Below are 25,983 nucleotides of genomic sequence, written 5' to 3'. Positions count from 1 at the left end.
GCAGGTGAGACAACAACTAGGTAGGGGAAAATAATAATAATAAATAATAATAATTAGGCATTTATATAGCGCTACGAACCCTCAGGTATCTGAGCGCTGCTTATTATTACCCACGGTGTGTGGTGCTCATTTATCGACCTCGGAAGGATGAAACGCTGAGTTTGGCGCTGCCGGGATTCGAACCTGCGTCAGCAGGCTCTGCACTGATGTCAAAGCGAGCGCTCTACTCGCTGTGCCACTTGACCGGCTGTCATAGATTGGGGAAAAAGCGGGAAAATGACCGTAAAAAAGGTATGTGGTGGACATGGTTGGCTTGGTACGGCAATGGCTTCTATGAATTTTGATAAAAACAATGCTCTGCTACATTCCCCCGACTCTTGCAGTTAGGAAAGCACACATTTTTTGTAGTGTTTCACAAAACAAGCAATACCACAAGCCAAACACTCAGCCATGGCACACAGGAGTTTTATGCTTACGGCCTGAACAGACGTACTTGGCATGTGTAAATCAGGAAAACCAATGTGGTGAGGAACGGCAAGCATATATTTTTTGAAAGAGCACAGGCAGACCTTTTCAAGGTTAAGTGACTTGCGCAGGTTACAAAAGTGTATGGTGCCTAAAGCAGCGACTAAATGTAGGGCACATTTGGGAAATGAAAGGGTTGTGTGACAAAGGGCACCAGCAAATGGGTCAAAACATTATGAAAACCACACAAACGCAACAAATGTCATACCTTCCCGCGTTCCCATAGGTGTCCTGATGAAAACGGTACCTCACATGTGTGGGTGCACCTACCTGGGAGCCAAGGGGAAAGCCTAAAAGACCCTTACCCCCAAGTCTGTTCTGAGAGCTGAATTTCACACTTTTTCCAGACGGGCACACCATACAGATATGGGCCTAGGGTGTCCAAGCCACCAAGGAAAATGGGGAACCCCATGCATTTCCCAAAAGAGGACACCCATGGGAATCCGCAGAGGTCTGACTTGCGTAAATCGGCCCACAATTTATTACCCAGAAACCCCAGACAAAGTGAACATTGTTTTCCCCCACCAAATATCCTACTTTGTCAGAGATTGTGGCTAATCAAAACTGGGGCCCTTCGCGCAAATCAGACCTCTGTGCATTCCCACGGGTGTCCTCTTTTGGGAAATGCATGGGGTTCCCTGTTTTCCTTGCTGGCTTCGACACCCTAGGCCCAAATCTGTAGGTTGCCAACATGAACAAAATGTGCTGTGCCAAAAGGCTTGGGGTTACCAGTGGGATACCCTTTTCATTATGCGCCCCGGTAGGTGCACCCACATATGTGAGGTAGCGTTTTCGTCAGGACACCTTGGGAACGCGAGAAGGTATGACATCTGTTGTTGGCGACGTGTTTCGGTGAGTGGACAGATGGAAGTGTCTCTGATATTGGCTGGAAATAAAACAATTCTCAGACATTTCGCTCTGGCCACCCACCGAAGTACACAGCCAACAATACATTGCCTACCTTCCCGTGTCCCCACACATGTCCCGATGAAAACGGTACCTCACATTTTTTGGTGCACCTACCGGAGGCCCAAAAGGAAAAGGCTAACTCTGAGGTCTTTTGGCACAGCACATTTTGTTCATATGGACAACCAGTATAAAACAACGGGGCAAGCTCCCAAATTTTTTGTTACCGGGGGAACAATTCTCAAATTGGAGTGTATAAGGAGAAATGGGTGCAAACAAGCACAGATAATTGATTACCCCTCTCTACACGGACGTGAGAGTTAAGAGATTGGAGTGTTAGTCATACAAAATTTAACATGCACATAACAGTGTTTTTCAGTACCCAAGACCAGCTAGAATGACAGAAAGACATATGCAATGATTTTTAGCAAAAAATAGATTTTTTAATAATACAAAAAAGGTTTTTAAAAAGATTGCATAAATACAATAAAGACTAAAAAATAGAATCGGAGGGGTGTACGTCACTCAGTGAAGAATACTTTTAACAAAAATTAATCAGACAGCTATCTTTAGTAGTCTTTTGAGAGATAGTAGTCTAGTGAGAGAATGAGTGGTGGGGGCACCTAATGCAGGCCTCCCTGGGCCTCCTACAAACTACTGCGTGAAGTACACCCACCACCCCCTCCATTTGGGGTGGGGAGGGAGGGCTCCCAAAAAATGTGGGCCAGGCCCTCTAGTGGGTGGGGGCAGTAAGGTTTGGGCACCCAGGGGCCATATTGGCACACCAATGTGCCCCTCTGTGCCAAGGCAAGTTTGGTAAACAAAGAAAATAATTCAAATAACAGGCTGCCCTTTAGCGGGGGCTGAGGGGCACGCTACACCACCAGATCATGTTCTAATGTACTGGGGGTTGACCCTCTCCCCCCACACCAAATGCAGGAGGGGGGCATCTCATTCATCTCTCCCTGGGGGCAGATAAGAGTGGGGGTTCTCATGCAGCCCTCCCTGGGGTTACATGCCCCTTCCTAAGAGCCGATAACTGCCCCTAGGGAGGGCTGCATGACATGACCCCAAGTCCATTTTGGGTGGGGGGGGGACAACCACTTTACATAAAAAATATTCCCTGGTGGTCCAGTGGGGGGGCACCCCCCCAACACCAGCCATGATAATTGTTTATTTTTGTCACCCATCCACCCCCGGGGTTTCCATACATGTGGCCCCATGCTTTGGGGCCACGAGAGGTGGGGGGGGCTTAACTTGTAAGCTGCCCCCCTCCCCATACCTCTGTAACACATCCCTGGTGTCTAGTGGCCATTGCTGCCCCTGGATCGAGCGCCCTGCGACTGATCTGGGGGCAGCAATGCTTGCAAACAGGGTGTCGTTGGAAAGGGGAGAATCTCCCCTTTCCAACGACACCCTCCCCAAAAACAAATCCCTGGGCCCCCTCCCCCTTCCATCACATATTTTATTTTCATTTTTTTTTATGCCCCCACCCCTGGGATCAGATGGTCACCGGTCTGCCCCAGATGTCTTTATATATGTGCCCCCATGCTTTGGGCCTCGGGGGAGGGGGGGGCTGCTTATCTAGTAAGCAGCCCCTCCACCCCCCGCACTGTAAAGACATCCCTGGTGTCTAGTGGGCATTGCTGGGCGTGGATTGAGCGCTCTGCGCCCTTTCCGCTCCCAGCAATACTGTCACAAAGGGTGTCCCTTGATCTCCAGCTTGGAATACAGCCGGAGATCGAGGGGGAGCAAGGTGGAAACTCGCCTTGTGTTTTCACTGCAGTAGCCCGAAATGGCTGCTGCAGTGAAAATTACTTTCACTTTCACGTCCGCGTGCTTTATGCACACCGACGTGAAACTGAAGGTAATCCAGTCCCCTGGCAGTGAGGGGGGACCTCCCCCTCACAAATCCCGGGGGTTGGATTACAGTTTTGTGTAGCAGGGATCACACAAAGCAAGGTGCCAAAAGGACGAGCTTTCTCGTCCTTGGCACTACGGAAGTAATTCCAAGGACGAGATAGCTTGCCCTTGGCACTGAAGGGGTTAACTTAAGGAGAGAAAACTTGTCTGGTCTTGATTCTACACTTAAACCACAGAGTATGTTTTTACTAGCTACTAAATGTTCACATTAAAGGATTTGTGTAAATAAAATCTAGGTACATACCTAGAGAACATCTAGAAAATTTAAATCAACATGGTTATCTGTATAATGTAACATAACAAAGTGCTTGGATGACTACGAGAGCTATTAATAAGCAGTTATTCTTTTTAACAAATAGATGCATGCCCACACGCTTGTGCAGTATTAGTTTCTACAGCATGGCGTCTTACATGGATTCACATACACATGAATATTCCACATTGTTGGGCTGAGATTCCTCAGTAATATAAAGCAGTTTAGCTTTAAGATAAAGACTGCATGTCGCTTGTATAGCGTTTTGCTGTCACTTTGGGTCATACTGCCCCATCCAATAACATCCGTCCACCCCTGGAGGCCATCTTCCGATTTTGACTGCGCGTTTTTAGTGTCGGGAGTACTCGAGTTTCGCTCTTCTATTTCTCGATTTGAATTTTGTCTATTTTTGGCTTTTAAATCATTCACAACTCAAAATTGTCCATCTCAGTTGTATGGAGCTGTTGTCCTAGACTTGGGCCTACTGCATGAAGTATGTGGACACATCGAAGAAGAGCCTCTTGAGGGCTTGTTCGAGATGCGGGCCGAAGAACATCTTTGTAGAAGATCGCTATCTGACTTGCATCTACTTCCTTGATTCGGATCATAATACAGGAGAATGTTCAATCTGCCATTCCTGCTCCTCTAGGACACACAGACACCTTTAGAGGAGGTTGGTGGCATGGATCAATGAGGGTAGGGCCTCTGAATCGGCGTCTGTATGCAGTCATGCCTCTACCAGGGCCAGCAGGCCCAAAGACTGCTCTCTCTGGCAAGAGGTCAAGATCCATTGAGGATACGTCCAAGGGGAAGTTATAAAAAAAAAAGGCAAAGTCGTCCTACGCTCCAACTTCCCCTGTCGACAAACGCTGTGGATGCGACATCTGTCAGACGGGGCGACTAACCACGAAGAAGATCCCTTCATCTGAGGGCCAGCGATCACCATCCGTCGACGAAACATAAGACTTGGTCATCCAGACCAGCTGCCAGTTTTTCGTCCCGTCGACGGCGTTATCCACGACAACGGCTACCATATCCACAGTGACTACAGCCCCTTCCAAGGTTACCCTGCCCCCAAGGTCTCTGTCAGCCACAGCTGGGGCTGCGCCGCCCATGTTTACATCACCAGGAACCCCGGTGATTGACTCCTTCCCTAGAGGATCCAGTATGGCAAAAGAATTGCCTCCAGCAGTTGATTTTCTCCCTAGGCCTTCCAGGCCTGCCCCGCTCTGCATTGTATCCCCGGTGAGGCCTCCCAGGGTGTTACCCCCCTGCTCCATCAATTCAGGCATCCACTCTGTTGGATGACTACTTCCCCGACTGTGTTTTTTCAGACCCAGAAGGTGGTCATGGTGAATCTGATCCGCTGCCAACTCTGCAAGGTGCGCAGCCACCACGCCCTCTCCTTACGAGCCCCCAATACAGGCGCCTACAGCCCACAGGGATGTCCAAGGACCTTTTGGCCACTCTCCATACTTTGGTCTCTGATATTTTGCACCATCTTCCGTGGTATAAATCTATGAAAATCTCACTGCAATGTGAAAACAAATTTATATAAAAATGTACGCTATTGGCAATGTAGAGATACCTTTATCATTGGCACTGTTGTGATGTGGTCTGTGCTTTCTCCTGCGTTTCCAGTTGTTAGTGAGCCTTTGCATAACACAAATTACAAATGTGAAATATGTTACTAGAAGTACAATGCATTGACTTTTTTATTTTTTATTTTAGATATTAACCGATGTGAGGAATTTGAATTTTCCCCCTCTCTTCATGCAACAATATGTTCAAGAGGTAACTATTCACCAACAGGTGCTAGAATAAACAATTCCACAAGCACAGTTGACACAATGACTGCAGGAGAAAATGGTCAATGATTTTGTGGGTGATATTGTAGGACAATCTGCTCTATTGACAAAATGCTGATTTGTAAATCCTCCCGACATGTTTAAAGATTGCAAACAATAGATTTTCATTAAATGTCTTGCCATGGTATTTTATTGGTTACTGATGGGTGTTTTATAATTTTTGAATACTACAGAGCGAGCACTAGAGTGGTCAGTATGAGTAAAGCCTCTACTGAACGCTTACTTTTTCATTCCTTTACATGTGGTTTTACTATAAATGCACAGAACAGGTCTTCATGCGTGTGTATTTTTGTTGACTTGTTCAAACTTGATAGCCCTGCACAGATCACCTCTGCAAGTTGCTTTCCATGCATTCTTAACTTTGTTAGATCAATGAAGGGGCATCTGTCAGATTAAATTACCTTTCTTAGGCTCACATGTGGGAACAACCTGCGCGCTAGGGGTCTTTGCTTTTACATAAAATTGAAAAAATGAAACTACTGCAACCATCGAGTTTGCCTTTTCTTTGAACCAGAAAAAAAGTCTTCCTGGTTTAGAATACATCACGAACAATTATAAATTTAATTTTGCGAAGTCATGTACACAAAGCGCTACCTTATATTTGATGCAATATTTACTCCACTTGTGTCTGTGATTATTAGGGGACATTGTGCCTTCTTTGCAAAGTAGCACTGGTGTGTGAACACTCACCACATACCCTTCACACATTCTCACAAACATTTAAAAAATTGATGTTAAATAACTATAACTGAAACCTTGAGTAGAAGTGTCATTTGGCTACTTGCATTTGCGAATTTCATTGCTACAGCTGTACAGCTCACATTTACCCCTCTTGCGATAGGCCTGGCTGCTCAGTCACACTACCAACTTATGTAGTACAGCTCTATACCAAAAGGTGGGTATTCACCAGGTAGATAAGTGTTGTGCAGTCTCACACACTGTTACTACATCCATTCTTGCCTAACATGTAGCACCTTGAAAACCGAACTGTCTGGTAATAGGTGTGTGCTCAACTCAATAAATATTTTCTATCTAACTTGAACAGTCTGCACTTCAACAGTCTGAAACTATGGTAGGCATCTAAGATAACCCCTGCACTTCTGTCTAAGTTAAGGGTACTACAGTCATTGTCATGTTTGCATAGCCATTCACTGGTGAATCATATGCCAGAATAATCAAAGCAGTTTACGTGCCAAATAATGTTTCTGTCTAATTGAACCTGACATTCATTGTCGGAACTGGAGTGGCAGAGCATCGCCACTGTTTTAGCAACGTTGACCACAAGGTTTCATTCCTTACAATTATCGGACAGTACAGGTAGCAGTTTCTTTGGCCGTGTCAGTGCTTTGTAAATTATCCCTGTATCTTCTGCACGCCATAATGATTTGAATCTTTCTGCCACCTATAATTGAACTGTCACTCTTGTCTCCTAAAAATGTAGGGCTCGTTTAAATAGTGACTATCGTGGACATATGTCAACTCGAAGGAACATCATTGTTTAATTTGATCGATGAATAAAAACTTGGTTAAAAATTGCTACCCAGATATCTGGAGCCTAATCAGCAGGTGTTTTAATATTACCTGCGACTTTCTCTTAGTTCAGAGTATAGCTACTTTCACCACGCTAAAAACAAATATTCCATATTTTGGTAGCATGTAGAATAGATAAGCAGAGAATTCTACCTCGCCGGATTAATACATTTGTTAAGGTAAAGATTACTAAAATGAGCCAGGCAGATATTGGCATAGTCGTGAACAATTCTTGTTAACAGTGTACACCTGCGCCTTTTATAACATTATTATGAAACTGCTGCTAATCATTATCCTCTGTAACTTGCTTGAGTATGTCCCAATTCTTTTCATGTACGTTTATTTTCCTTCTCAAAATGGATTCATTTTCCTTAATCTACAACTGGCAATATCCATTCTGTTGTACTGATTAATGCCTCTAAAGACATGATTAATGTATTCTTAGCAGCTCTCCAATCTTTATCAACCCACTAAGCCTGCACTCTAGAAGTTCTCTTTATCTGTTTATTTCAAGGAGTGATAAAATCAGTACTTATTTCACCCTATGAGTATTAGATGTCAAATTGGATCGATCTACATGTATGACTCGAACTAGTTGCAAAAACAATTTCAAGAAAGATAGGAGCTTCTATCTGTAAATTGTGTCTGGGTTAATTGTAGACCATCTTAAATGCACCCAAAATAAAATTAATTATTGAAAGCAATTGTTTCATACTGGAGCGGTAAATTGCTCAAACAGCTACATTTCCTTGGGGGTTTTGAAGTGTATAGGAAACAGAAATGCAATCCTCTGTAAAGCTCTGCACTCCTGATTCTTGTTAGTTCCTGGAAAAACATGATGTACGCCATTCCAAGATGGTCCCCGGTTTCGACCTCGGGCGGCTCTACAGGAGAACACATTTCCTGCCCAGGACTTCATTTCCAGGATCTCAGCCTCTGGCGACCATTTTTGTGAAACCTACCACATCTTTGCCCCTCCATTCCTCAAACGGATGCCACACATCAAGCATCCACTTGCAGTTCCCCTCCACCTTGAGGACACTGTGAAAGCTGACCACAGCCTGTGGACCCTGCCACACACCAGTGAAACAGCAATTCTAAGACCCATCCAGCATTGCCGCCCCCCAGGCCCAAGATGCAGGCAGCTTGCCGAAACGTCTAAGGACCAGCACTCCATACTCAACCTGGTCCCTCCATCCTCTTGATTCAGATCTAGACGTCGACCACGTGTTGGGTCACCCTCTAGCCTGGCTACATACCACCTAGTCTTATACAATTTACTGTTTTCAGCCTGGTTGTTCTGTATTGAGTACCTATACTATCACTTGTCACTATAGGTGGTGGTTACACACTGATATTAAAGCACTACTATGTTTTAAGCAATGTATATTTACAAATCAGTTGCTAACTCAGTTACATTGAGGATTTGTGAAGATTAAAGACTAACTACCCTTAATGTACTGTACCTTTTACTTTCTACAAAATCACAAAAATTATAAATGCATGATTTTGAAATGCATTCAACAGCAAAATAAAACAAAAGCTGTATGATTTACATCTATTATTGCCTGATTTTTTTCAATTTCCAGAGTACTACTATATTTAGAGTGTTCTTGAATGCATGTGACTTAATAAAATAAGCCTAGGCCTACTGCAGTCAATAAGTAGACCCCAGAACTTCAGACCTCAGAGCAAACCCCCTTTTTGTGTACCTAGGAAACAGACGACTAGCCTGTTAAGTGAGATTATTAGAATATAAATAATGAGTACTAGCGTAAAGAACTTGCTTGGCCATCTTCTTGGGTGAATCATGCCTCACTCCTGTCCTAGGCTTTGTTTGACGGACTACTGGCTGTTTTGTCATCTCTGTCCCTATTCTGGGTTGGACTTGGAGCTTTCATTCGCTCCCTCTCTTTATGCCCCTTTTGCATCCTGTGCGACTTTAAACGCCACCTTCCTGTTCCCGTGCTGCTGCCCCGTCATTTTGCCTGTCATCACAGCTCCTGTATTCTCGGGGCTCTCTCGCCCTCTTGGCACTAGGGATCCTGTGTACAGCCTGTGCTTGATCATCCCGTTTTGTCTCCCACCTTCGCCTGCCCAGCGTAACTCCTAATTGTGGCATTTGCCTAGGAGCTTTAAGATTAAGATTGAGTAGGAATGGAATAGATTGGCATCTGAGTTTGCAAGAGCTACTTTTGAGTCATGACAATATATTTCGCCTTAATGATGCTGGCAGTTCCAGCTACACACTGACACATTTTCAGAATTGCATAATGGACAATTACATATTTTATTATATTGCAGTAGGTTACTGGCGATTTTCCCTTGATTAGGAGTGTTGACATATTATGGTAATGAAAGAACAAATGCAGTTTTGTCCGATGCGGGAGACTGTCTGCCTCGCCTGTTTTCACCGCTAGAAGGGAGATATTGTCTTAGGAATTAATTACATTATTTTTTTCCCCATACAGAAGGCTTTCTGTAAATACAATGAACACAACTTTGTCCCGTGTACGCATGCTTTTCCACTAGTTTTAAATATAAAAAAGTGAATGAGAAGACTTGTCTGAATGAAGCTAGTACATATCGCACCAAATTAAAAAGCAGAAACTATTGTTCTTACAAATAAAATACTGGTGTTGGCTGCAAACGCTCAGCAGATGGCAGCAGTGTTTCACCAATATGGCAAATATACTTGATTCTTAGCTGATCTAAGGAAATGTTCCGCTAGGGACCAATAATTAATAATGTGCCTGCCTTCCCCTCTTGTCATACCCAGAGGCCTGAGTCTGCAGGAAGTGATATGAGGCAGTGGTGGAACTGCTGGATCCAAAATGCAGGCTACATCCTTCTGTGCTGCTTCCTCTCTTGACTATCTTAGCCACTGCGACCACCTTTCTCCTACGGGTGCACATGTCCTCTGTGATTATACTCCTTTTGCCATCCGACCCCTTTTTAGTGTGAGTAGCCACAGCTTTTCAAGGAAACCAGTCCCTCTACATGAGGGTTTAAGGGGTTAGATTCGAAATCCTGGAAGTTGAAAGAGACAATCTGCTGCATTACTGAGCAGAGGGAAATGCATGCCACAAATGACTCCACCCGAGCAGCCGTGGAGAGGCAGTCAAATAGTCAGGCAATATTTAATATTCAACAGCCAACTAAGCATTGGCCATGACTTCAATTATCTGCATACTATCACCTGTTACATTGCAACATTCCCTGGCGGTTTAGGGTGCCCCTCAGCACCCCCTAAAATGCAGCCTACCATTTTCATTTTTTTTCTTTGTTTCCCCAACTTCGCTTGGGGCAGTTGGGCACATTAGTGTGCCAATCTGCCCACAGGGTGCCCAAAACCTACTGCCCCATCCATTGGGGGGCCTGTCCCACATTTTGTGGTGGCCCTTTCCACCCACCACAGATGGATGGGGGGCACCTCATGCAGCCCTCCCTCGGGCTCCTAGGAAGGGCTGCATGAGGTGCCCCTGCCTAACTTGCAGGCCCCGTCCTTTGGGGAGCCTGACCACAATTTCCTGGTGGCTAGTGGCCCCCCACCCTACATATGTTTTCTTTTCAGTTTTTCTTTTTCTAACATCTTCCCTGGGGGCAGATGATCGCCCATCTGACCCCAGGAGTCTCCATAGATGTGGCCCAATGCTTTGGGGCCTTGGGGTAGAGGAGGGGGCCGCTTACCTAGTAAGCCACCCCCGCATCACAAACAGATCCTGGTGGTCTAGTGGCATTGCTGGCCACGGATCGGGTGCTCTGCGCCCGATCCGCGACCAGCAATGCATTAAAAAAAGGTGTTTGAAAGGGGAGAGTCTCCCCTTTCCAACAACACCTCCCTCGATCTCCAGCTTGAAATAAAGCCGGAGATCAAGGGAGATGGGATCTTACCTTCTCAATTCACCGCGGCATCCGAAAATTGCTGCCACAGTGAATTTACTTTCAGTTTCATGTCAGCGTGCATTACGCACGCCGATGTGAAACTGAAGGTAATCCAACCCCCGGGCCATGAAGAGGGACCTCCCTCTCACATAGCCCGGGGGTTGGATTACAGTTTTGTGTGATCCCTGCTTTCACACAAAACAAAGGGCCTAAAGGGATGAGTATCTCGTCTTTGGCAACCCGGATGGAATTCCAAGGACGAGATACCTACTACACCGTATTAGGCCGTATCTTAATGCTACAAATTGCGCCACTATTGCTAGAGCCACGATTTTGTCCCGACTGGACTATGGGAATGCGCTGATGCTCGGTTCAAGTAACTCCTGCATTAAACAATGCCAAATAATCCAAAACAATGCCGTTAGAACCATCACCGGGAAGTCCAAGCGTGAGCATATTACCCATGAACGCAGAGGCCTTCACTGGCTCGCCATTGAGGAGCGCATTAAATTCAAATCCTTGACACTGGTCCACCGCTGTCTTTATGGCACGGCCCCCACATACATAGAGAAGGAATTTCGCTGGTACGAACCAAGCCGCTGTCTTAGATCAGCAAAAAAAGGGCTACTTAAAGTTAGCCATACTAAAGTCAAAGCTAATGGACTCGGGAGAGCTTTCCCTACCAAAGCTATAGCACTCTGGAACGAGTTGCCTGACAATCTCAGATGTGAAAGTAGGTACTTGCTATTTAGGAAGCAGCTGAAAACGTTACTTTTTCGGTAAGCCGTTACATATTCAGCACGGACTCCCTTGAGTCCCCCGTCCTTTCTTTTTTATGTTGTCCTGTGATCTGTCCTCTCGTGTGCTTGTCGCGCCCTGATGCTTGCGAGCTCCGGCGCGTTACAAATATATAAATAAAATAAAAAATAAAATACCTGTGGTTAAATAGCATACGTTAATAACAATTTCAATTACAAACCTCACAATCAACGCACACAATTAATCTCAATTCAATAACACTTCATATTTCTAAAATCAATGTAAAATTAATAAAGTGCATATTTTTTAAGTCTATTTCTTCAAGCCAATGATTCCATAATTAAACGATTCATCAAGTAATTCCTTACCATCTCACTTCATCTCACGGGTATAAAGTGCATGCAGTACAAAGCTGCATAGGTCTTACATTACAATCTCCATCATTCTTTTCCATGGATTGTATACGGAATAAGACTTCTCCAGCATTGGATCTTTTGTGGATTTACATGCTTTGAATATTGCCTGTCGTAAGGCAGTGAATCCTCGGTTACACACAAACAGTGTTTTGTAGTCTATCAATGTCCTTATCGGTGCATTCAGCCCCATCCAATGGGACATCGAGTACGCAGTCCACTCCTCAATGCCATCCTCCAGATTCTAACCACACATAGTGCTGACTGGACTCCTCTTACCGTTCTCCAAAGAGAGAGCGTCAATTGAAATACTAAAGAAATCAGTTAAGTCTACAAATGTATGCTTAACATGGCTAGCAGATCTAAGAAATTGTTGTTTCAACCTTGTGTAACTTGTGACACGTAAAATGTGTATGAAGGGGACAGGCATAAAGAATACATTTGACTATATCCCAACCACAGTACAGATGACTGAAATTTGCCACAGTTTTAGTGCAAAAACACAGGCATAGGAGGCTAGTGTACTGGCTCAATGACGGCAAGTACCCCCTATGTGAGGCAGCAACTACCGAAAGCGTGGCAGTTCGGTAGAACATCCCAGAAGGTTACCTCTCAGCCCCAAAAGATGTCTAGGCCAGAGGAGGGGCCATAAAAACCCTATTTTCAAAACTGCAAAATAAAGTCGGTCTGAAAGGAACGATTTCGACAACAGCATCTCGGCAACACCGGTTAAAGTGCTATGCACGACTGCAGACTTGGCCATCATCCACAGACTTAAGGCCCCAATGTCCAAGAATGTACACTGTGCAACGAAACCATTGACGATCACTCACTGAAGCAGATCAAAACCTTTGTTGTTGAAGGCGTCCACAATATCGTTGATGGGTCATCCGTCATCAGTGTTGGGTAGAAATTCCCTTTCCGGACAGAATTCTCTTTTTGCGAGTCCGCCAGCACTTTTTGCTGGACTCATGGTTTTTTGATGAGTTCACCTGAGTGAGTGGGAACATTTTTCCATGCTCATTCAGTATTTTACTTTATTTTTGGGGACTTTGTTTTAACCCTTTTAATTGTACCGTTTGGGAGTTATGCTTTCCTCCCTCTTTTAAGGCATCTGCAATTTACTATTGCAGCACACAGCACTTTCTGTGCAGTGTTGCTGGGAGCTCTTTGAGGTATCCCTTTTATTTTCCTTGTGATAACCACTGTTTGCAAGGATAGGGGGACACTTTTTGTTTTATTTCTATCCTACCTACACTTTATTTTGTGAAATCTGCACACCCCACCTTGTGTGCAGTGTTGAAAATGTGTCCCTTTTTCAATTCTCCTGTATCTTTTTAGTTACAAATTGGAGTGGCTGGTGGCAGTGGATACTTTTTCTACCAATGTTGGTAATCTTACAACATGGCCTGCAATCGCAGCTTTGGTAAGTGACACATGGGACACCTTTAATCCAACATGGGCCCCGTCTTCTTTTTTTGTTAACTCACAATAGTTTGTTCTTTCTTGGTCCACCTTCTGCTGTGCCGGGTGTGGGTGGTCCTTGTTTGTCTTGTCTTCGCCGGGATCCCTTGGTGAAGCCCATCCCAAGGCCCAGTATTACGGAGAGAAACTGGTACCCATCCAGGAACATTTGCTGGCAGAAAAGCGTAAGGAAGCCTTAGCCATTCTTCATGAGGCCAAAGAGGCTTCAAAACCATAACATCAACATAGCGGTTGACATTGCAGAAACCAGATTTAAACAAATTGGTAGTGGAGTTTTCCACCGCAGACGAGGTTGGTTACGCTGCACAGAATTTCGCACAGATGTCCAGAATAAGGTGCTAGATATGCCATTTGAGGGAGAACAGCGATTTGGCTCCAAAATCAATGAGTCGTTAAAAGCGATTGAAAATGGACACCGACACAGCAAGGACGCTCACTTCTCTGCAGACAAGACATGGTTTTCATCCATCTCGGAGAGCATCAGGTCACTCAGCAGCCTCTACAAGAGGAGGCAGATCCTATCAACATAATTCCTACTCTTAGGGATTCAGAATGTCATACCAAGGATATAGGAACATACAGAGCCGCTGTCTTCATCCCCGAGAGGAAGGCAACAATAACAGACATGACTTCAAACCCACAATAAATGCCACAAAGGCGCAAGTTAGGTTCGGGGGGAGCTACCAACATAATCTAGAGAAGTGGAAAAATATTACAACGGACGAATCGGTCCTAGACATAATTTAACACAGACAACATCCTGGAGTTTGGCAGAAAACTACCAAAGATAGTTCCAAAACGCCAGATGCAATCTCATCTAAAAATCCATCAGCTGAGGCACAAAAACTGCTTGTCAAAAGCACTCCACTTTGTGGTGAAAAAGCTGCATGAAAAATGGAGTCCAATTCTATACCTATGCGCCCTAAACAAGTTTATTACAAAACAAAGGTTCAATATGCTCATCATAGATTAATTGGATGTGCAAGATGCTTATATTCACATCCTGGTAAACAAAACACACAGGAAATGTCTAGGGTTCATAATGGGCACTAATCATTTTGGAATCCAGTCTGCCCCAAGGAGCTTCACAAAATGCACTGGTAGCAGCGCACTTATGAAAGAATGGTCATCACATATACCCCTACCTAGACGACTGGCTTGTGAGGGGAACCGCTATATGTGGAAAATCCTGCATGCAACCATCCTCCAATGTAGTCGTCTTAGCGGCAGCGTTTTACACCAAGGGGTCACTAGTTTGCCCATCACAGGAGAGCGAAATCCATTGCTCAAATAGCAGTGACATTCAAACCAAGCAAGCGGCTCTCCATCAGGACCTGTGTGCAATTGCTGGGGACAGTGTCGTCATGAATACCCATAATTCCCAATTGCTGGCTGCACATGAGACCTCTGCAGGTGTTCCCTGCCAAAGGATGGTGCATGTGGAGGCAACCTGGGACGACGGAAGTCCACTGTATGCCTCAGTTAGTCCAAGTATTGCATGCTGCAAGTAACGCCACGTCAAAAGACCCTGGTAATGGACTCTTCCCTTACGGGATGGGGCGCAGATTTCGACAAATTGTGCGTGAATGGGCAATGTACCAAGCAAGAAGCATACCTACAGATCAACGTTCCAGAGTTGAAAGCTGTGGCTTGAGCACTCTACGCCACTCTACCAATACTAAAATGATCCACAGTGAACATATCGACAGACAACACGACCACTATGTACTATATAAGAAAACAATTAGGTACCTGATCCAGAACTGTTACAGAAGTACATAACCTAGGGCACTGGGCAAACACCAGCCAGCTCAATTTACAAGCTTTTCACCTACATGGGGTGCAGAATACGATTGCAGACACCCTCGGCAGAACAGGTGAGCAATGTCGCGAGTGGAAGCTGTGCGACCAACCGCTTAAAGTATTGAAACAATGGGGCACATAGACCTATTTGCAACTCAGCAGAACAACAAATGCAAAAACCTTGTCCGCAAAAAAACGATCAAATTCCCTGGGAGATGCTTTTACACTGTCATGGAAGGCCCTATTCACATACGCCTTTCCCCCAGTCCAGATAATGACATTTGATCCCTGATGCATTATCCTCCTTGCTCCAGCATGTTCTCAACAATTATGGTACTAGACCTCTTGCACATGTCTGAGAACCGCCGATTCCACTGAGGGCTGCTCCCGACTTATTGTTGCAGTGTGTGTCAGATATTCCACCACATCACAGGGTCGCTCAAACACTTGGTGTGGCTCCTGACTTTGCAGAATTCGGCCAGTTAGAAATACTGCATGAATGCAGTAAAGTCCTGCAAGCAGCTAATGCGGAATCCATCAACCGATCATACAAACGCAAATGGACCCGATTAGGCAAATGTACGCCCAGCAACAGCTGGACCCACTACGGATACTGCTGTATCGCCTTCTACCATACATCGGTAGCCTCGCAAGCGGATTTTGTCACGTGTCTATCCGTGTACATCTAGCAGCTATTTCTATAAACAATCAAGAGACTGCTCCACTATTGAGTGACAGGATTGTCGAGCACTTCATGAAGAGCTTATTTTGTACCTGTCCACCAGGGAAAGGTTCCACCGCAGTGGAGCCTCAATACAGTACACACAGGGCGCATGAAGCCACTTTTTGCTGGCAAAAGCACATATCAAATATGTCTCCCAGAAAGTAGCCTTTTTAGTGGCCATCACTTGTTGCAGGATAAGCATTGTCGAAGGAACCGCTCTGACCTGGTGGACAGAAGTTTAGGAGGCCATCCTCTGTTTAGTGTAACAGGGGAACCTTCTAGGAAAGCCAGACCAATCTGGGTAGCTTGACAGGTGGTCAAGACTAAGTCTCAGGAAGGGTGAAAGTGATCGGAAGCCCACCGAGCATACACAGCAACAAACCACAAATTACTCTGAGTCAAGTGCATATGAAAAATAGATTTTACATTTGTGGGCGGACCAAATAGACAGACGTAACTTTAGCAATGAGTAAAACAATTGCACAATTCCTTAATCTATCCAGTATATATACATTACATTTTCTAGTGCGATTTAGTTATAACCTTCCACCACAAAATGTAAAGAAAGGTTTAGTGTATAAATGGCAATAGGTAATCCTTCAGAGTTGGTTCCCTAACTTTCGTGTCCAACCTTAAGAAGAGGGGAGCCTTGTGTTCAACAGTACAGTTGTGCGTAAAAACGCACGATCGCGCAGATGAAACAAAAAGCAGGTCTTCTTTGTAGGGCTGTAGCAATTCAGGAAGAAGCTTGAGGCAATGAAGTACAAGTTCCCACTATTCGAGTTGGCCCTGCCCTTGGCGGCAAAGCAGTATTCAAGTTGTGAGACTAGCTAGGGAGCGCAGGCTAACCCAGTCAAGTTAGAGTACCTTTAAGGGATACTAGTGCGTAAGTATCGTCTGTGCCAAGGGTCCACAGGTAAGTTATGAAAGTGTTCCTCGACACAGTCCGGACCAAACTTCACCAGTTTAGTCGAGGTCGCTTGTAGGTGCGAGTCCTGCAGTTTCGCTGCGCTAAGGCTTTTAGCGGCTGCAGTGGAGAATGATCATCTGTGATGGTTGCCTTTTCTCAGCTTACGAAGGAGGTATGAAGAATATCTGCTGCAATGTCCCAAGTCTTGGGTCTGCACTCAAGACGGCGGCGGAGCTGCGGGATACCCTGAGGTAGAGCTGGACAGTTCTCTGGATGGCACAGGAACACCTCAGAAGGGGCTCGTTTGGTGGGTAAGCAGGGTGCGCCGAGAGTAGTTGTTGCCGTTACTCCAAAGGGGCCCAGCGCCTTGCAGTCCTTCTGGTTACATGAAGAGAGCGGATCCGCCGGGACAGCAGAGGGCAAAGGGTGCCAAAACCTTCCAAAGCGTCTTCAGCGATTTCACAAGTCTTTTTCTTTGTGCAGGACCCTTGGCTCCTTCTGTAGTTCGGTGAGAACACAGATGATCAACCAGGTTTGTCTAGAGCCCCTTCTCTTATCCAAGATTAGCTTCACGCCAAAATCAAGGACTTCCAATAGAAGATCTGCTCTCTTGCAGTCATCCCAGACATGGGCCAATCACGGCCCAAGGTGGACTCAGGCATTCAGGCCCTCCAGACAGCCTGACACCAGCAGTGTGTGTTGAGACTAGACAGTCCCAGCACTCTTCCTGCGCACACATACGTGACCGGCTGAAGCCAGCTGAAGAAATCGGTTTTCACAGGAGGCTGCATGCCCAAATAAGCACAACCTGGGTTACTCTACCTGGGTGAAGGCAAGGGACAAAATGGCCATGGGACAGAACAAAAGACTGCGAGGCCTTCAGACCTTGCCACATTCTTCAGCAAAATGCATTTAAACGTGGTTTAACTCGATAAAAGAGAAGTAAAACATTATGAAAAGTAACTGCTGCCACCAGCTCGTCCCAGGCACACTCTTGCAATCCCCAAACAATCCTTTGAAGGTGTCTAGGGCCATAAAACAAAGAGCGACTGCAGCACACTGTACTGGAATGTACAGTGTGCACTGTTAAAAAGTTACCAAGAAATGTCAACCTAGTCAAAGACTAAGCGAAACATAGTTTTCCAGTACTGACAGCCTGAAGGACGTGCCAGTTTCCCCATAACAAGTGAACAAAACCCCAGTGGAGTTCAGTTGAAGGCTGAGCTCCACTGGAAAAAGTCAGGTAAGGATAGCCAAACAAAAGCAAAAGGTTTGTGGGGTTCATAACTGGAGGAAAAATTGCACAAGAATGAAATCTTTCCTAACAGTTCCTCCATTTTACTAAAGACAAAGTGATCCTGAAGATAAACCCACACCTTATCCCTAAAGTGCCCACTGACTTTACTTTCACATACATTCCACTATTGTGTTTCCCGCTTATTTTCAAAAAGCAATATCGTGAGCTGAAGTGGGTTTTCACTCTCTAGACCTAGAAAGAGCCATGACATTCTATCTAGATATAACAAAGTCTTTCAGGCATATACCACAACTGTTTGTGGCTTTTGGCCCATCAAACAAAGGTAAAGCCATCTCCAAACCAGGTATAACCAGATGGGTCACATCCGTGATATCAAAATGCCATGAGGAGCACAAGAAACCACTAAAATCTCCTACACACGCCCATTCCATCAGAGCTTTGGGGGCATCAGTGGCCATGTGGTCGGATGTCCTGCTTACAGACATATGCAGAACAGCTACCTGGGCAGTGACGCACACATTCACGAGGCACAATTGCCTGGAGGGGCAGGACGTAGCAGAGGCTGAAGGCGGAAGAGCCGTCCTGCAGCACCTGTTCCAGGTAGCTAGGCCTTTATTCTTTGCACCGCCATATACTAAAGAGGACTGCTGTGTAGTCTAGTCAAAGCATGTGAATCCATGAAAGATCCAATGCTGGAGAAGTAGTAAGTTTCTTTCCTGTAACTCCTGTTCTCCAGCATTTTCCTTCTTTTGTGAAATCCTCCACCTGTGAGTTCCCTAGCACTTTTTGCTGGACTCTTGTGGGCTTCCCACCAACATGGGGACGGTACTGGAACCTTTCGATACTGAAAAATGTGCTACCTTTTCAAATTTAGCATAGCGTGCAGGGGCGCGGCGCTAGGCGTGGGAACACTCTTGAGGCGCCGCCCTCTGGCGCCTCAACTCAGTCCCTTTTTCCGCACGGACGGTGTCCGACCAGCCAGCTACATGCAGCAACTTTTTGGAACGTTCGGTGCCTTGCCTCCCCAGGCACATGTCTTCTGCAGGAGGCTTCACGAGAAGTGCATCCTGCAATTGGTTGTTCACGGCTTCGGAGCCCACAGTGCTTTTCCTTGAGTGCCCGGGGCCCGACCATCGCTGGGACCCGTAAGAGGCTTGCAGCTCTTCGTCATCAATCCTTGAAGAATTGTCTTTCCTGCTGGAGAGAGATCCTCCATTCTCCCACCTGGTCATCTAAAGGAATTTGTCGCCAGGACCTTGTGTCGGGAGAAGTTAAGTTGTTTGTTCTCTAAGGCCCCCCAGCACAGAGAGACCTTCCGGGGACCTCCGGCTGGAAGGGTTACCTTGGACTCTGGTACTGGCAGCAAACCCAAGGCCACCGGCTCCCAAGCCGAGGGCCCGAGAGACTCTTCTGGGCGGTCCACTGAGGGGTGCTCCAGCTCTTCCTCTTCGCGACCGATGTGCAGGGGCTTCGACCTCCGGTTCCAGCCAGCAGCCTATCAACAAGTAGCCGTTCTGACTACAGGCCTGCTGGCTGAGGGCCTACCATAGCCATCTCAGAGGTCGGCCCTTCTGCTTCTGGCTCGGGGTGCAAACAGTCCCCAACTATGTTGGTCCCAGCACAAGGTTTGGGGCCTTCAGAGCCCTCCTGCCCAGGGCATGGTGCAAGTCCCCAATATGGCGGAAAAGCATGTGGCGGATCCTACATTGTCGGCTGCTATCTTAGATTCCGATCCCAGCCCCCAGGTGGGCCTATCCCCTGCAGATTGGGCAGCACATGGCAGATCCAGTCCTCTTCCTTCGGTGAGCAAAGTCAGGCCCCAGGTGGGTAGTCTCTGCAGGGGTACATCTACGCCTCCTAGCCATTTGGATACCCCTCCCTGGTTCCTCAGCGCTATGACCAGGACAGAAGGCCCAGCCCAGCACAGGGATGTGCACTCTCGTCACCCTACGGCCTGTGAGGATCGTTTTTACGGTAGTTTTCTTATCTTCATGCGCTCCCCTCTAGTATTTTGGTTCCTCAAGGACCTCCTCAAGCAAGTAGTCCCACAGGTTGTGCCTCCAAGGCCCATCCCCTGGGCCTTCCTCCGGGGGTCCCAGTACTGCAGCATGTTTTGTCTCCTGTCCATGTCCCGATGGTGCCCACGAGCCTTCCACCCCAAGGGCCATCGGCTCAGCCGACGCCACCCCTTCCGCAGTCGGCTGTCGATGCTCGTCGGCCTCTGGGAACTGACTAGGGGAGGACAACGATGAAACGCAGAATGAGGAGCCTTCTGCTTCAATTAAGGCGTTTCATTGCATGGCTGCTTTTTGTTTTTTTTGTTGTATTTTTTTGTATTTTTTTGGGGGGTCCCTCATCTTGAGCAGGCCCCCCCACGTGCCAGGGCTGTTAGCAGATGTTCTGGCCCACTGCTCCATAGGCCCCTCAGACATCCCCCTCTAGAAAGATGTCCTTGCACTGGCTATGAGAGAAGCCTCGGGCAAACGCCCAAGTAAATAAGACATTGGACAGCCGGTTTCGCCTATTGGATGGGGAACCAGTACTCCTGGCATTCCACCCTGAACCACACTCTTCAGTCGTGGCGGCACCATTTTTGTATTTAAAGCCCTCTTCTTCTGCAGCCGGGGCCACCTCCAGCTGGTTGTTCAAGGAGGACAAGGCCCTTGAATCTTTCGGCAATGGATGCTTCCTCAACACCGGGCTGCACTTGCGACAGGCTAATGCTGACGCCCTTCTAGCTGTCCAAACAGAAGCTGTGGCATCAGATCAGGGAGTTGCTGATGGACCTTCCTTTGGAGAGGCAGGTCTCCTTTAAGGCGGGGCCGGCAAAGGCCCACACGATTGTGCAGGATCGTATGGAGTCCTCGGTCTCACTCATCGACACGGCCAACAGAGGCCTCTGCCTGGGCTCTGAGATGAGGCGGATGGCGTGGATGCATGCCCCGAAATTCTCCTCCATTCGAAGGGACGGACCTGTTTCACTCGTCCACCGATGACGAGCTAACAAAAAAGACCTTCATGAAGTCCTTGGCCATCCTGACAAAGCAGGGGCGAAGTTATTATTTTGTCACACCCAGGGTAGGTCAGAGTTCAAACACTGATCCTTCAGCGGCTTCAAGGGGTTCAGCGATTGCGGTACACAGCGGCAAGACAAGTCTCCCAGTGACAACTGGAGGAAGGAGCAGAGGACCTTCAGGGCTTTTTTTGCTCCCCATCCTCTGCTCCCACCTCGGATGCCAAAAGGCGATGTCTTGGTCAGGGAACACAGCTCGCCTGTGAGGGGCAGGCTGGCTCATTTTGCAGACAGCTGGGAGTGTTTTTTCAGGTGTCCTTGGATTCTTTCAGTAGTCTCCACGGGCTTCAGTCTTCCTCTTCCTCTACCCTCTTCTTTTCTCTTGCAGATAGGGTGGCCTGCACTGCTGCGAGAGATCCGGTGCATCTGTCAGACAGAGGCTCTGGGTTCGCCTCCAGGATTTTTGTGGTACACAAGAACTACTAGGCTGGCTGAGGGTAGTCCTGGACCTGTATTTCCTCAACCTGTCTTTATCTTGAAGCGTTTGCAGAGTAATTACCCTAGCACACATTTTGGAGTCGTCGTGTGCGGGGGACTGGATGTGTTTCTTAAACCTCAAAGCTGCATCCCTACACCTCCCTCATCTTCCAACAACACCGGAAATTCCTGCATTTCATAATTATATCGCACCACTTCTAGTACAGGGTGCTGGCATTCTGCCTCAATTTGGCCCTTTGTGTGTTCACGAAGCTCATGTGTGGTGACTGGCCTCTTTCGCTTTGAGGGCCACCACCTATACCCCTATCTGGATGACTGATTGGTGGGGGCCAGCTCACCCAAGGGCGCAGTACACTCCTGCCAGTGGTTAGTGGATGTTCTTCACCAGCTGGGGTTTTCTCTCAACCAGCGGAAGTTGCAGCTGATCCCTTCCAGGGACCTGGGGTTCCTTGGAGTTAGATGGGACACGGCTGTTCAGAGGGTATTCCCCACGGTCGAAAGACTCCAGTCCCTCCAGAAGGAGATTTGTCGCTTTTTGGCCAACTCCACCAGCTCTGCATCATGGTTCCAGCACCTTCTGACCCTGATGGCATCCTGCATGCTCACAGTGCGCCAAACCCGCCTCAAGATGAGACGCCTCTGCCGGATAGGCTCCCTATTCCTCTGTCCCTCCTACCGGATCTTCAGTGTGGCAGTGGGAGCCCCCTTTTCTCAGCCAGAGCCTACTCCGGTAGTGATGGCGGATTCCCCTCACAAGCTGGGGGGGGGCTAACCTGGATGGCTATTCGATTCACAGTGCATGGTTCAGGGCAGAGGCCCTCCTACATATGTTTGCTGGAGCTCATGGTGGTGGGCCTAGCTCTCTGGGATTTCTTACTGGTAATTAGGAGCAAGACGCTTCTGGTCAGGACTGACAATTCAATTACCATGTTATACATGAACAGGGCGGGACCCGATTCCCCCCGCCTGTGCATGGAGGTGGTGTTCATCTGGGAGTGGGCCCTGTCGTAGGGGATATGGATCGCAGTTGTCCCTCTCCCAGGGGACAACAACGTGGAAGCAGTCCAGCTCATCCGCCTGGGGTTCAACACCTACGAATGGGAGTTACACATAAGCTGTTTGTGCTCCTCTTCCAGAGATTGGGGTTTCTGGATCTGGACTTATTTGCATCTCTTCTGAATTCCAAGTGTTCCCTCTTTGCTTCATGGGCGGGACAGGCATCTTTGGGGGATGCGTTCCAGCTTTGTTGGCACAGGCGCAGGTGCTATACGTTTCCTCCACCACCATTGCTCCAGCTGACCCTCTGCAAATTTCGGACCTCGATAGGATGCAGCCTCATTCTGATTGCCCCCCAATGGCTGTCAAGGGCGTGATTCTCTGACCTGCTGCAGTTGCGCTCCCAGGTGCCTGTCACCCGCCCGATCCCCAGCAGGGGCTTCCTGACGCAGCAGGGTGGGGCAGTGGAACACCCAGATCTGCGCAGGTTGGCCCTCTCGGCCTGGCTCCTGATCAGCTTAGACTTCACCACTTCCATTTTTCAGGCGGCAACTGGGAAATCATACAGTAGGCCATCCATGTGCTCTCAGTACAATAGTAAGTGACCAGGTTCTGCCACTGGGCTTGTGATAAGGGGTTGGACCCCCTCCCGTGCTCAATGGACAAAGTGCAGTCTTTTTCTGCACTCCTGGCTCAGTCCGGCGTCCAGGATGATATCTGCCGCACCTACTTGGCGGCCATCAGGGTCTACAAGAATTCGCCGGGTCATGGTTTCTCAGCGGCCAACCTAATGGTTAAGGCCCACCTCAAGGGCATATCCAGGCTATTTCCTCCGGTGCATAGGTCGCACCCCATCTGGGATGTTTAACGTGGTGCTTGTGGCCTTACAACGTAAACCGTTTGAGCCGATGGCGCTGGCAGACATCGGACTGGTGATGCTGAACGCGGCCCTGCTGGTGGCGCTCACCTCAGCATGCAGAGTCGGTGACCTGCAGGCGCTGACATTGTGCAAGCCCTTAACCACTTTTTACAATGACAAGGTCATCTTGCGCACTCACCCAAACTTCGTCTTAAGTACGAGGCAGTTTGTCACAGCTCCACCCATTTTTGTCTTGTGTCGAATCACCTACAAGGTTGGAGGAAAGGGGACAGGACATATGAGTAATTAAAGTTGCTTGCTGTTGTTACTGGAGTACTCCTAGTCCCCTTTCCTCCATACGTCCCATCCACCTTCCCCCACTAGTATGCCAAGGACTAAAATTGTCAGCATAGCCAGTTATGTCCAGCGTCCGATATGTGGGATGTATTAACCCACAGTTGCTCTGCCCTGCGACATCCATGTGTCCTGGTGGTGCCAGAATTATCAAAATGGCCGCAGAACCTCTGGGCGCACCAATACCTATGGAAATTGCGCTTTGAAACACGAAAAGATGGCTGCCAAATCTGCCTTGCCTGTTGTCAGTGGTGTAACGGAGACTTTGCTGCTTTAACATGTCACTGGGCTGCCCACCATGTAAAAATGGAAACTGCAGGAAAGGCAGTGCTTTACTGAAAGAAACCCAGAAATTGTTCTTAAATCCCTTTTTCTTGGTTGCTGAAACTATGCCGGTCCAAAACATCATAAAACATCCAATATTCTTGCCGGGGGTTATTAGTCACTTCATTCAAGAAATCATTATGAACATACAATGTCATTAAAAGCGGAATCTCATCAAAATATTCACAGGAAAAATGTACATGCCTGTGAAATCTGTCAAAATATGGGCATAGTACAAGCGGCCGCCTGTATGACAGCTGTCAGTAGTTTGCATCAGAAGATTTAAACTTGTGCAATTGAAATCAAATGTCTAAAAAATTAAGTGACCTGTTATTAAGAGGAACCTAGGGTGTAACTATTTAAATTCCATGGTTTAGAAGCAGGAATAAGTGTTCTAGCTGCTTGTTTGAAAATTGCAAGTTTTGTTTTAAACCAAGAAAAATGTAATAAAATGACATTGAATTTAAGCTGAATTCAAAGCCACCAAACCAGTTCCACAGCTTCCCCCAACAAAAGGCATCTCCCTTCTGGTTCCCACCAAGGCCAGGAAATCACACCTTTGTGAGAATTAGATCAGGGGAGGAGATCTTGGGATGCAGCACAAGGGGACAATGGACTTTCTCTGGCTGAAAGGATATGCAGATTGTGAAGTGTCAAAAATGGCCTCTCCCAGAAGGAAGGGGGCGGATTGCTTAAGAGCTGCCAGGAGGAAAAGGAGGCGGGGACAGACAAGCATTTGTGGATTCACAAGCACAGAGAGCATATTTTTTAAAAAGACTGATAAATGACTGTGCACATTTGTAAATAATTATAGAATTAACAGCATTGTTAATGTGATTTTTGGGTGCACATTTTAAGAGATGCCAGAACTCTGTATGATGTTCTGGGAAGGCACCGTGAAAATTCTGGTTTTGCAGCAAATGTATGCATTGCTGCAGAAGCATGAAACTTTGCACGCTTATGCCCATATACAATGCGCACATGTGTACACATTTTGGATAAATTAGAAATTGCGTCCCGGACAAAAAGTTCGAAATTCTGTCAAATCCAGACCCAAGATCCTACAGTGACGGGGCTTGAAAGAGTATTTTCTCCACAAAATGTGATCTATGTATGTTATTGTTATAAAGATTGCACACATGTAAATATGTATGATACCAAAAGTAGATTTTATGTTCAAAAGGCAAGGGGAGGGTGTTCTGAATCGTAAAACCACATCATCATGGTGACACCCTGTTTTCTCCTCCAATCAAGGGAGAGAGCAGACTCTAGCCAATAGCCTACCTAGGGGGTGCGCTTAGGGTAATTCAGCATACACCCCTTTATCAAATGCATAAATAGAGACAGCTGATGACTTAGAAAGAGACAGATCCACCCACCATCCCGATCTTGGTGAAGCCCCCTGAAGGAGATCCATCCATACTCCTTGTTCCAGACTCCAGAAACTTTGCAAGCAGAAAAGCTCATTGTATAGTAGAACCACTTTCAGCTGGGCTTTAACTTCCAGAACCCATCCAACAAACTGCCTGTGCTTTAAATGCTTGCCTGCCAAAGAATTATCTTTATAACCAACTAGGGCAGATTAAACCCAATCGTGAGCCACGCTGTGCTGTGACTGAGAGCCATTGCAGATCCAGTCCAGTCATGCTGTGCCGTGCAAACCAGAGTGCCTTGCTGTCCAGTCCTACTGTGCAGTG

At 46.9% G+C, this 25,983-nt stretch overlaps 1 protein-coding gene across 4 annotated transcripts in view; it reads left to right on the top strand.

Annotated features, from left to right (window-relative positions):
• EIF2AK3 (eukaryotic translation initiation factor 2 alpha kinase 3) overlaps positions 1 to 25,983 on the top strand; it is a 394,300-nt gene that overhangs the window by 350,309 nt on the left and 18,008 nt on the right. For all 4 annotated transcript variants that reach the window (XM_069632207.1, XM_069632205.1, XM_069632206.1 and 1 more), the window contains one exon: positions 5,339 to 5,401. In XM_069632207.1, the coding sequence (XP_069488308.1) occupies positions 5,339 to 5,401 (63 nt within the window). The remainder of the gene's footprint in view (positions 1 to 5,338; positions 5,402 to 25,983) is intronic.

This window comes from Ambystoma mexicanum, chromosome 6q (genome assembly GCF_040938575.1).
Source record: "Ambystoma mexicanum isolate Mex_15411 chromosome 6q, UKY_AmexF1_1, whole genome shotgun sequence".
Lineage (NCBI taxonomy): Eukaryota > Metazoa > Chordata > Amphibia > Caudata > Ambystomatidae > Ambystoma > Ambystoma mexicanum.
Note: the sequence above shows the minus strand (reverse complement) of the source record. Positions and strands in the feature narration are given on the sequence as shown.